A 13,173-nucleotide genomic window follows, 5' to 3' on the forward strand; every position below is an offset into this window, starting at 1 on the left:
TTTCAGAAGCATCTTCTTCTGTTTAAGATGAAAATCCTATAGATTGGAAAAAGGTTGTATATGCAATATTCAGAAAGGTGTACTCTATAATTCAGACAGGAATTAACATAAGAAAAAAAAGGGCACAGTAGGGGATAAATGATTCATAGCATGCATTTATTGTTCAACATAACCATACAAGTTCCCTGCCAGTCCTGTGCCTTGTGCATACTGTTAATTCTACGCTTGTTACAGATTTTGAAGAAATCAAAATGCAAAAGAAAAAAGTAAATGGATATGCAACATTGTGGCACTGGTCCTTTCAATTGCTCATTAGTTATCTGGTGTAAAATTGACCATGAACAGATTTGGTTTAAAATAACTCACTCATTTGATTTTCTATTTATTGGGACAGTCTGAATACATTTTTTCAACCTAATATAAAACATTTAAATACAGTAATTATTCAGACTTGCAGTCCATACTGTGGGACAATAGCACAGACCTGTGTACTCACCATATACAGGCCAAACAAAGCTCTCATATTTCTATTATTTAACTTCAGTGCCTGTGCAAAATACTTTCTGGACAGCTCCAAGTTCTCAATTCCACCTTGTGTATACTTAACCTAGGAAAAAATCAAAATACAAACATAGAATAATTACAGCCTATCCGCGTTTATTTGAAAAGGTAATTTTGTTTTCTGACTGAATGCCTGAAAATGAAAATCAAACATAAGACACACCATTTCATATTCCCTAAGAAAGTATTTTCAAATCATAATGAAACATTGTTAAATAATACATCTTACATTCTATAATAATTTAAGCCACTTTAGGTCTTCAAAGTGTACTGTATGGTTTTATAAAAAATAAAATAAACAATGATTCAAGCTCAGCACAACAGACCTAGCTAAATAATATTTAGATAACTAAAGTATTTATTTTATTACTGAAAAACATACCTCAGCATACTGCTCGCAATATAAGTGATTGTGTGGGTTTGTCATCATAAGCTCTTCCAAGCAAAATGCAGCTTTTGCATAGCTAAGGCAAAAGAAAAACATGTCAGATGCACATATATTAATTTAATCATTCCCAGAATTTGTGTGTGGGAAAAAGGAACACAAACATGCATAACTTCAAACCTAAGTCCAGGGTGCATTCACTAATTGAGAACTTAAAGAAAAAATAAGCATTTCAATAAAATCATTGTCAAAATACCCTTGAATATTTTAAGGAAGCATTTTACAAATTGTTCCAATAAAGTCATATTTGAAGGTCTGTTCTGTATAGTTCCCAAAGGAGATCAAATTCTAAATGGCGCTGACCACACAGACGTCTACCATTTGCAAGACTTGCAGATGGAAAGAAAGTCAGTTGCAATTTAGATGTGCAATGAAGAAGCCAATTGTCACATTCTGGATTTCCAATTTGTTTTTCCTCAATCACATACAAATTCAGAATGTTCTGAAATGGATAGTGTGTATATATATATATATTTTTTTTTTTAATCACTCAACAATTCATGACTAAAGTATTTTCTTAATCCCATCAAGCATGATGCTACAATACAATACAATACACACTATATTTCTATGAAAAATGGTCTTAGCAATTAACAACAGTAAAGAGCTAAGTTGAGTGTTTTAGAAAATTTCCTGAAATTCTGGATACAGAAATGGGATAACAGAGAAAACTCTAAATACAACTTGTCAAGAAAGGGATATGCCTACATTAAACCTAAGGAGTTATTTAACTAAAAGCAGAAAGTAAGTCATTTTTGAAGGAAAACAAACAAATACAATTTTCAGCCCTCATAATCTGTATTGGTTCACAAAGCCTCCCTTAACCACAATCATTCTGTCAAATTTCATTGCTACTGTGTGCAAGACGCACATAATTCAAAGTTAACAAAGACAGATTGCCCACATATTGCTAGATCTTGTGTTCTTGCATACATCCAAATTACTAAAATTAAAAGGGAATTCAAGTATTTGATACTAATCCATGTGTAATCTTATCACTGAGCAACTAAAATTTCAATCGAATGCATAGGCACTTCAGCAGGACATGAATGTACACATTATTATACTGCATGAGATGAAGTGGCTATTAGTCCACTTAATGTCTATTTAACGGACTTCAAAGTTAAGACTGGTTCAAGGGAGCAGATCTGCTCCAACTTCTCTGAAGGTCGAAGGCTGCTTACAATTACTGCTTCCTTTCCATAAATACTTTCAGATGTTCTCCTACAGCAGTCTTAGCTCCTCAATGCTACTTATCAGCAGAGCCACAGCTTCAAAAACTGTGTATATTCTGTCAGCACACGGAACAAATAGAACTTGATATACTAACATCTTAATAAATGCCAAACTGAAACTGAGTGCTCAAGGTAACTCTTTACCCTTAAGGAAAACTAGCAAAATTTGAAGCCAATTATTAAATATTTCTATACTACACTATTGCCGAAAGGTAATCTGGAGTTTCAAGTTCAAGAGCTTAATTAATAATAACATGTAAGAAACTCAAAAATGATGTGAAGAGACTAATTTAGATTCATATACAATAGAATTAAGTTAAATTCTCTTAGTTAATAAAACACAGGGAAAAAATACAGTTCTGTCTTTTTATTACTTCTTATAAAACTATGGTTTCTAAGCTGTGCAGTGTTCAACAGTTAAACAATAACACACTATAATTGGAAACCAAATCTTATATTTAGCTCCCTACACTGTTTTGTGATAGCTGACTATTTGTTTGTCTTCCTCCCTCGTCTGCCAGACAGTATTTTTTCTGGCTCACAAAGTGCCACCACCTTCTCTTGGGAATCTTGTCGGGGGCTGCTCTCTCCATGGAAAAGGGAGAAGATAATGTGATACAATCTTGAGTAGGAAAGTAAAGTTTGTGACAAAAAAAATGACACGCCTTTAGATAGGGGCTGGAATTAATGCTGCGATATTAGAAAACCTGGACTAAGCTCTCAGCTAATCCTCTCACACTGGGATTTCCTCCTGCCACAACAGCAATAAAAACCTCTGACAAAAACATTAAATATCCAATAATCAGCTCCTTACTGCGGTCAACATTCCTGCAGTTGCTGCTTTCCTACCAGGGTGATAGACTAGGCAATGCTGAAAGCATTAACTACTAATTCTCAGCTCTAAACAACTATAGGGGATAAAAAGTGACACAAACGAAATTATTTTCTTACCACGCTTGTCTTGCAGACAATTCCCCTAGCAACTGAGTTATCAGCAGGAATACGGGAAGTTCTTTCTTATCCTACAAGTATGAGGGGTTTAAACTGAAATCCTATTAAACTCCGATTCCACGAAACAAACATGGACAATGCTCAATATGGCTCCAGCAGAGCCTGGCATTTCATGGCCTATTGTGATTATCTAACAACCTGCCTGGATCAAGCTGTGGGGTTGTGAAAACAACCTGCAAAGTGATTTATAAGGACACCCATCCTCAAACCTGTTCCTTTCCCTTTCACTAGTGAAAAGCTATAGTGGTCTGTTTAAAAGTAGGCAAGAGAATAACGAAATGAAACCAATAAAAACAACCAAATAAATATGCAAAATAATGAAAAAAAGGAAGTACATAAGGAAATACAATTTTACAGTGGTCAAGTTTTAGATTGTCAAAATCTCTAGCTCTCTAGTGGTTAAACACACCAACATCAATTAAAAAAAATATATACACACACATACATACACACAAACATATACAACTCGGGAAAAAAGTAAGAGACCACTTAACATTGATTTCTGAACTTGAAGTGGTCTCTTAATTTTTCCAGAGCTGTATATACACACACACATTATATATATATATATATTCACAAACACTGTTAATTCAGTTAATTATAATTTGTTAATTCAAACATTTCTTCATTTTGTATCATTCAGCAAAAAAATGAATTATGTGCTTAAATAAGTTAGGTGCTTATTAATTATATAGTGTGTTCTCATAACTCCTCCTTAGGTCAAGAAATAAATAGTGAAATAAATAAATAAAATTACTCGTGTTCATTGATGTAAAGTTCTGCAAGTTCATGCCAGGCTTCTTGGTCTCCAACAAACCTGCAAGCCAGAAACGAATACGTCATGAAAGGAAAGGGGGGTGGGGGAATAAGATGCAAATTCCATTTTAATTAAAAAAGCTTTATCAGAAATGTGTAGCTCAATCCTCTTGTAAAACACTCACTGCTCCAGATACTCATTCAGCTCTTTGATGGCTTCTGTGCTTTTCCCTTGTGCTTTCAGAATGGCAATCTTTCGTTTTCTTGCAGCCTGTGGATTGACATTAATAGAGGATTAAGGTCTCAATTCCTCAAGTGTTTGTTAAAGAGGGGAGAAAAGAAGGTAATTTGACTGTGCAAATTATTATCTCAATGCTAGAGAAATTCCAAGGCTCGGGTTTAGAAGCATTACCCATGACATCCCACAGAGAGTTGTAAAATCTCCCTCTGCAATCATGTTACATGTGCTCTCCTTTCGATGCAAACACTGCACGCATCGCTTCATCCTAATAAATGATCTTCCAGATTCCAATAATTAGAAACCAGCAGGGGAGCCTAATCTTTTTCATCCCTAGTGTTTTTCAGTCAATCACAAGATCTGCATCTCTGGGACAGTGTCCAGGGATTGGGGGATACACCTTATTCTTTGAGCACAGAAATGGAATCCCTGTATCTCCAAGTAATTTAGAGAAATACGGATGCATCATGCTATAATATATGATCTTTAAATATCTGCAGCTACTTGTGAGGCATCCCAGTTAAAAAGTTAAAAAGCAGTTATCAACACTATTTATAGTTAATTCCCTCAAGACAACAATAGTCAGATGTGATTAAACAAATGCAAAACATCTTATATTTTAATCCCAACCACTTCTTCATGTTCATGAACAGGACAATAAATATATATAATTTTCATTGTAATATTTTGTTCTCATGCAGCAGTATGTACCAAAGATCAAACCAGGGTTTAATCCTCAATGAGCCTTCCTGCCAGATGAGGGCGCTTTGCTATCACAATGATATTCTGCAGCTGAGATGCGTACTTTTCCACAGACACAAATTAATAGTAAAATAACTGAAAGAAACCTCATCAACATATTTTGCAGAATACACTGAAGCTAACAAGGGAATTATATGGTAACATTAAAGCAGAGGTCAATGTTTTTTCAAAAACCAAAGTAAAGCCTTTCATCAATTTTCCAAATTGTTCTACAGAATTGGTCTACTGCCTTTATTACTGTGCATTACTTTTTACAGAAATCATCTTAATCAGGCTATAAATGAAGCCATGTATGAACCTCACACTTTTTGCAACTGCATACAAATTGAAATTACTAAGTATTCTTCTTATATGTGAAATCCAATAAATGTATGTAAGCATCAGAGACGAAGTCTGATCTACACATAGTCCAATTCCACACATTTATGATATACATTGAATCAGCCTTTTCTTCTATGGGAGATTTGAAGAGTATTCTTGGGATGTATTCACATGTGGGAAACAACTAAAGCTGTCTGAAATGAAGACCAAATCTCTTCCAGCTTCCTACAGATTCATTGTTTCCTTCTCCTACCCATCAATGAGAATCCTTACAGGTTGCCAGGAAACACAGTTCAACATAGACTGCATGGGAAACTAACCCCACTGACTTATTGATGGGAAAGGGAAAAAAATTGAAACATTAACATTACACACTACACTAAACTGCACTTACCATCTCTGAGTTAGTAGAATCAGTTGATTTAAACAGGACAGATAACTTAAAATCATGAAAAAGAAGAATAACATTAAATAATTACTTTTTAGAATTTCTATGTGCAGAGAAATTCAGTGTAGTGTTTTGCCTTCAATACCACTTTTAAGCAATACTGTAGTGTGAGACTAGATATCCTGGGGTTTAAATTTGCATAACAGCAATTGATTGGTAGGTGATCAGATCCAATCTGGAGAAAATTATATGCATTAAAACCAACTGGAATATTTCTGAATCTTGTTCCACAAACAGTATAAAAAGTAGACAGTATGCCAGATCAAAAGTTTGAAAACATTTTAAAGGAAGATAGTCCTTGATTAACTTAAATATTAGAACTTGCCTTCCTTCACAGTTTGTAGACAAAACAATATACAATAGAATTTACCAGTACAAAAAGTTAAATTTGTTATGTGATCTGTAATATTATCAATAAAGATGCTTTAAATTAAAAATACATACACTTCTCTTTCAGGTCAAAAGAAAAACAAAAAATATATATTTCAGATTTATTTCTGATAAAAAGAAAAAAAATACATTATACTAAAATATTATACTCCTAATTAGTACAAATCTTTTTAACTCCAATATTTGAGAAAGCTCATATGTATGCGTTTCATTATCAGTTTCGTATTTGAACCATAATTGCAAGGTACAAATGTAAATGTGTGTAATACGTTTTGCAAAAGGATTACAAATAATAATGCATCAACATATGAATATATTTTAAAAAGGAGTCATTTTTTCTCTGCTCCAAAAAAATATCCGTTTAAAAATTGCCATTGACAAAATTTATTTTCACAGTCATCTTACGTTTCTATATCCTGTGGGGATTTACATGTTTTAAAGTTTTACTGAATGCATTCTCAATTCATACTAAATTGCCAACATGTGGATATCCTGCCTATACTAAAAACAAGTTACAACACATAGTTTGACTGTAGGTCTTGCACTTAGATTTAGGAATCACTTGGGGCTTTCACAAACATATGGAAGTAGGTAGTTCAGAATGTCACACAGAACTTTATTAAATGCTGAACCCTTCCAAACCACTTCTTTTTAAACTAATGATGCAAAACTCTGGCAGGGAGACTAATCCACCAGTTGTCATGATTCTTTTTTAATTAGCATTGAGGAGCTTAACGTGAAGATCTGAATGTTTGCATCACTTCTGGTTCTCATTAGAAAGACGGCCCAGTGCTATCCTTGGAATATTTCGATACCTCTCAGTTAACTTTTATACAGTGGAAATTGGTATCAAGAAGCCAAGCAAGTCAAACACTAGACTATTGGGATTCTGAAGTTATTCGGAAAGCGCTCCTGCTGTATAAATCATTAACTTGGGAGTAACTTTAGTTTCGAACCACTATTAGTTTCAGATAAATTACAGTTGTCTGATGTTGTCTTGATTGATAACAATTAGCTTTGAACATGTATAAAAGTAAATTATAAGCCTTAGTAAAACCACACAAGTTTCTATTTGGATTTATTGTAAATCCAATAGAAGTAGGTGTCATCATTAGCAAAGTAGCTGCACAGATTTTAAATGTCTCCTATAAAGCATAAACTATTTCAAAATCCCATTTTATTGATTTGGCTGTCAAAACAAAGGAATATGCAAATCACTTTCAAGAATGTTGTCGAGACGTCATGCAACAGATTCTGCAAAAGAGACAATTTGGTTATGAAGATCAAAACAAATAATTTCAGTGAAGTACATTATATGAATATGGTATCCGAGAGATTACGGTTAGTCAAGGTAATGGTTGTCTGAGGACATTGTGTAAGTCCCATGGTCAGCTGATCCCAGTTTCATTACAGACTGAAATATTTTCTTAATTGTAATAGAAATAAAGCCACATGTAGGCCTATCTCTGAATCTAGGTATGCTATTAGAGGTTTTCATGCTCTAAATTGTCTACCATAACATATGATGTGCATGATATGATATGCATCATACAATGATCTATTCATCAACCACTGTTTAGGGGCCAGTTTTTAGAAGTCAATATTGAACTTTTTTTCCTGAAGGGGAAAGCATTTATTTTATTTTATTTATTTTTTAACAGGCAGGACAAATTCGCCAGATCATTGCTGTAGGTATTGAGCCATAATAACCTTTGGAAGGCTTAGAATTCAAACATATTTGGACACCACCATGGCAAAAAACCCTGAACAATTTCTGTTGATTCAACAATTTTGGTTAATAAGTACCGCATATATTCTTCAGCCTGTAATTACAACAGCTCAGTTTCGAATCTCAACGAGGGATTCTGGGATGCCTCACAAGTCTTTTCCGCGGGCGCCAACTTTCCAAGTTTTTCTACTGTATATACGTATAAAATGAATGCATAAGTATATCAAAAACATATTGAAAATAAGATAAGTGACACTTAATCCCTGGTTAAAGACAGGTGGCCTAAATGATGTAATCCCAAGTGATGATGATGGTATTGTGGGAAACAGCTAATTTTATTCACACAATGATACAGTACCGTTTGTTCCATTAATCTTTGGTCAAGAACAACAGCCAAGGTCTAACGGATGGCTATCCCTTTGGAAATCAAAAAGCAGCAATCTCATTTGGATAGATCAGAGACCATACAGAGCAAAGCTGCTTGGGAGGATCCCATGCCAGACTATTAATGTGGATTTCCCAAAAGGGTTGCTCAAAGGTACCTCCTGTTTTCTTTAACTATCTCAAGACGAGATTTAATTTTGTACTTTGCTGTACAGGATTGACATACGTTTCTCTTGACAATCTGCAGGAAACACTTACATTTCAACATTGAACCCAAGTACCTCCCTACAACAGCCTGTGCATCACAAACTGTCTATTAACACATTTATTTTGGTGTATATTTTTTAATTTGTCAATTGCTTGATTATGTACAGTGTGGAGGCTTGACTCATTATGACTATTTCAGTCTACACATTAAATAACAAATTCGATTAATGGAAGTCCTTATTAGAAAGCATAAAAGCAGATTAAATCAGTACATACATTATTAATTCTACTGACTATTTCCAGCTCTATTGATTAAGTAGAATGATGCATCTCCAAAGTAAATACAAGTGCATTTCATTGTTGGGGGGTTATTATTTTAATCTTTAAACTATACAATTATTTATTAGATCTCAAGTTACTTATTTGATATGTTCACTTGGCTATATAAATTGCTATACACAGGATTAAAAAAAGTCAACATTTTCATATCTAATTCCTGCAAGAGATGTCACAGAGTAGAGAGACTCTTCCACTAGGTTTGAGCACAAAGGTAAGAATGTACATTTGCACTTAAATACTCTTTTATGATGTACAATGTGCGTGCAATTTAGTTTAGAGGAAGCAAAACAGTTATTAGTTGAAACATGTGCAAAACAAAGAATAGAGACCTCTCATTTTCTACAGTTAAAAATCAGTGTCTGTCACTGCTTTAAAAAAGTAGTCCGTTTTCATCCAAAAGAAACAAAATCTCAAATAAATAACACTGATGGTAATAAAAGTAGGGCTTGCTAAACTGCCGAGTGCCACAGCTGAATGTAATTCATAAGGGAACTAATTTACCATGTTGGAAGAGAAAGGAGGTGACTGTATTAGTGTGAACGAGAGTTTATTGACTTTGTCAGTTAGCTTTTATTTGTTTGAATCAGACAGCCAGTGCGGTACAAAATTCTCACATGGGTTGCAAGAACAAATCTCTATGCTTCATTTCTAGCACTTGCCAACCTAGCGAAAATGTTTAATATATCTAAGCAACTCCATGTGTCAGCGCAACAGAAGAAACTGTTGAACGTCTCCAGGAGAGCCAAAACAAATAAGGTCATGGTTTCTTTTTAAAACCCTTTAAACATTTATTTTCTTGCATGGCCACATGTCCTTATGGAAACAATTAGCAGCAGGTACAATGTGTTTGGGGAAGGGAAAAAAAAATAACAAAAAATTCACAGCACTAAATAAATTTGGAAATCACTAAACATTTGAAATATGATACAATTAGAAAAAACAAAAAGTCTATTCACCAGTATACATTGCAGGGGATTGGCCATTTCCGATTGAAATTACACTGACAAGTAGTTAATTATAAAACCTATTGGCGGCTGTCTGGAAGATGTGTTGGAAAATATATATATATATTTTTTTTTTTACCAAGTTTTACCAATACCGTATGCAATATATATTTTTTTTAAAAAGGTATCTCAATGCCTTTATGCTTCGCATCAGTTTCATCTAAAAAATGACTGACTTAACTCAATCTGACCTATACTTGTATATGCATCATGAATAACTGGAATCAATCACAAAGGTCCTACTGTATACAGTAAAATTGAGAGTGTGTACGAGACATATAACTGAAGACAAATAAGTAATAAAAACATAAAAGAAAAACTCCTTACTGTATTTGTCGGATCATCTTGTAATATTGCATCATATAACTTGCAGGCTTCATCATACCTAAAAAACAAACAAGAACATCTGAAAAGATTTCAAACACTTTTGTAGAACCCAAAACAAAATCAGATATATGAACATAAAGGGATTTAATGCCATATTTATTCTTACATTCATCTTATATGTACAGAATTAAATGAGAAATTAACAAAAAATATGTATATATGGAAACATCATATGTTTACATGGAAGAACATATTTTATTTGCTTGGAATACTTCTGTGATCGCATTAAGATCTGAATATAGACATTTTTACATTTTGTCTAGATGTTTCTCATGCATGCTTCCACAAAAATCACAGTAATAATAAAGCCCATTATTGTGTGTACAGAAATATATGCCAGTTTATGAAGCTTGACTACAATTAATTGACCTTAAACCAAAAAGGTGTATTTTGGCAGATGCCTTTCTCAAATTGGTAGATTTTAAACAGTCTTTAAATCTGCCTTAAGTTAAGTTTACAGGTTGTCGGGTTTTAGGTTCTAGTCAGGTTGGAAGTTAAAAGTAAGAATGAGTACCTCAAAGTAAACATGAAGTGATTTTAATTAAAGCATATATAAATAAATTCAAACAATGCTACAAAACGAATGCATCTACAATATTACTGTAGCAAGCCAACACAGCGTTTTTCTAATTTGAAGGTGCCTGTTAATCATCCCTAATCAAACCATACCCTGCAGTCTATCAGGTTTTATTATTGCAAGCTGCAGGAAACTCAAGCAAAGGTTATGGTAATTAAGTTTGCATATACACTCAATAGGCTGTTATGGTCAGCAAGTGGATGCAACGCTCCTCGCCATCTGAAGTTAGTTGAGGAGTGAAGCAAAGTTATTACAGGCGCTAATTCAAAAGGAATCACTGTTGAAAAACTAAGACTATCCTCTTAAGCCCAAAAAGAAAAGGAACGCAATGGGCACATGCTCTGCTTTTTCTAAATACCTTTTACTTTTTATGTTTTCCAGTTTGTATAGTCAATACAAACAGCTATTGAAATAATTTGTCTTTATAGTAACCATTTATATCAACTATTAGAAAATGAATGTGTTCTACATATAAGGAAGATGGAATACCTCTCTGGTTTTGTGAAATGCCAAGCCAACTGGACACATCAAATGTTTTATGAAGAATCTAAATAAATATGATTTAGTTTGAAGGGAAGACTTACAAACTATGAAAATCAACTTAAGTTTCTTATTCTGAGATTGAAAAAAATAAAAAATAAACTTGTCATTTTAAATACACAAGTCAAAATGAAGTTCAACTTATTTTTTATTAAAGGCAATATGCAACGCTTATGTTTTTACAGCCAAACAGTCCATGATCAAACACTGTTCTGCCCACAACCCACACAGAAGCACTCTGGTTCCTATTAACACTGCACACCAATGTGTAGCATTACATTCCTCCTTCAAATTCACTTTATTACATGACTATACACTTTGGATTCCTAATGGCAACAGGCACAGATACAGAGAGTGCTTTGTACTTAGGGCCAGGAGAAAATCTTTAGTCTTGTCATTTAATCATACCTCCACCAGATGTCAATTTAACAACAATCTCCCATTTATTTCACTTGACAGTAATAGAACAACCAGGGGCAATTACCCTATAAACTAAACATAACTGATAGATAAGCACAATGTTCACAAGTGCTTGGCACTTCAACATTTTAAAGCACATTACACTCAAAATGAGTCATTGCAACATCCTTGTGCATGACTTCCTGTTGTGGAGAGACAGTGAGGAGAGCCTGGGAGTGGAGAAGAGTAGTGTTGGGTTGACCGTGAGTACTGAGAAGAAGGATTGCTTTGATAAACTGTTCATAAACTATGGCTTGGATAACAGACTTTGTTTGTTTGGCAGTGTTTATTATTTGTTTAGTTTTAGGTTTTGTGCACTCTTCAACAAAGAGGTAAAATAATCATGAAGCATCAATATGTAGTGAATGTTCTCTTCAGTAGTCATGACAAAACCTTGACATAATTAAGGTTCTGCAAAATGCATGTGTGAATCCAACAAATCAACACATTAGCTATCCTTATAATGAGCCTTTATGACCTTTGAGATGTTTGACCTAACCCCACTTGTCTGAAAGGAAGGTTCTAAATCAGCTCTTAGAGTTAGTTATAAGAGACAGACTGAATACACAACAAAGACACATTCTTCTCAAAAAAAGAAAGACATGAAAACAGGTAATGTATAATAAGGTCATTATGATAGGCAGATGTTCAGCAAAATTAAACAAAGGAAAATCAAAGGTGATTGCTTTACACAATGTACTATAAGGAGATTTGCCTGGATTAAAGATTTATCTATACATTTGAAAAAGCTGCTCAGTCAAAGGTAGCATGCCTGTTCAATAGGGTTGTGGTTGTGTGACTAGCAAGGTCATGGCATAGCTGTCACAATCTCTTTCCTCTTACAAATGTAACAAGACTAAAACTATTAGATACATAGATAAATACATATAATATATGCAGAGATGTACTGCTTATTGTAGTCTTGAGCTGCAATTTAAGCATAACACATCCTTGCATCAGGCATAAACAGCGGCACAGAAAGTATGAACCCTACTCATATCTTTCCCATCTTTTCTGGGTTTGGTTCCAGAATAAATATGGTTTCTAGGAAAGTGGAAGTCTATTTATTAAGTTGAGTCTTTCATGTGATGCATTCAAGGTAGACAATAATAAGAAAAGCAGCTACCTTTCCAAAGCCTCAAGCCTCATGCCTGCTAATCGTTTCACTCTGTGGCTACCTGGAAACTGCTTCCTCAGTTCATGTAGACATCTCTGCAAGAAATGAGCACAAAAGTATTAAAACCTCATAATTAAATAATATTTTAAGCATTTTAGAAATTATGTATACATATTTCTGTATTCAAAATGAAACATTAAAAAACACCTAAATACAAAGATTCAACAATTTTATTTTGTAAGCAGAAAAGTATGCCCAACAAT

At 33.9% G+C, this 13,173-nt stretch overlaps 1 protein-coding gene across 2 annotated transcripts in view; it reads right to left on the reverse strand.

The window, feature by feature from the left end:
• emc2 (ER membrane protein complex subunit 2) overlaps positions 1 to 13,173 on the reverse strand; it is a 37,897-nt gene that overhangs the window by 11,216 nt on the left and 13,508 nt on the right. Inside the window, exons 4-9 of one of the 2 annotated variants that reach the window (XM_066715960.1) lie at positions 12,920 to 13,005; positions 10,158 to 10,236; positions 4,194 to 4,279; positions 4,010 to 4,069; positions 944 to 1,025; positions 497 to 607 (exon numbers count right to left, since the gene is read on the reverse strand). In XM_066715960.1, coding sequence (XP_066572057.1) covers positions 497 to 607; positions 944 to 1,025; positions 4,010 to 4,069; positions 4,194 to 4,279; positions 10,158 to 10,236; positions 12,920 to 13,005 — 504 coding nt within the window. The remainder of the gene's footprint in view (positions 1 to 496; positions 608 to 943; positions 1,026 to 4,009; positions 4,070 to 4,193; positions 4,280 to 10,157; positions 10,237 to 12,919; positions 13,006 to 13,173) is intronic. The other variant, XM_066715961.1, reaches the window with a different exon arrangement.

The sequence above is a fragment of the Amia ocellicauda genome, chromosome 10 (assembly GCF_036373705.1).
Source record: "Amia ocellicauda isolate fAmiCal2 chromosome 10, fAmiCal2.hap1, whole genome shotgun sequence".
NCBI lineage: Eukaryota > Metazoa > Chordata > Actinopteri > Amiiformes > Amiidae > Amia > Amia ocellicauda.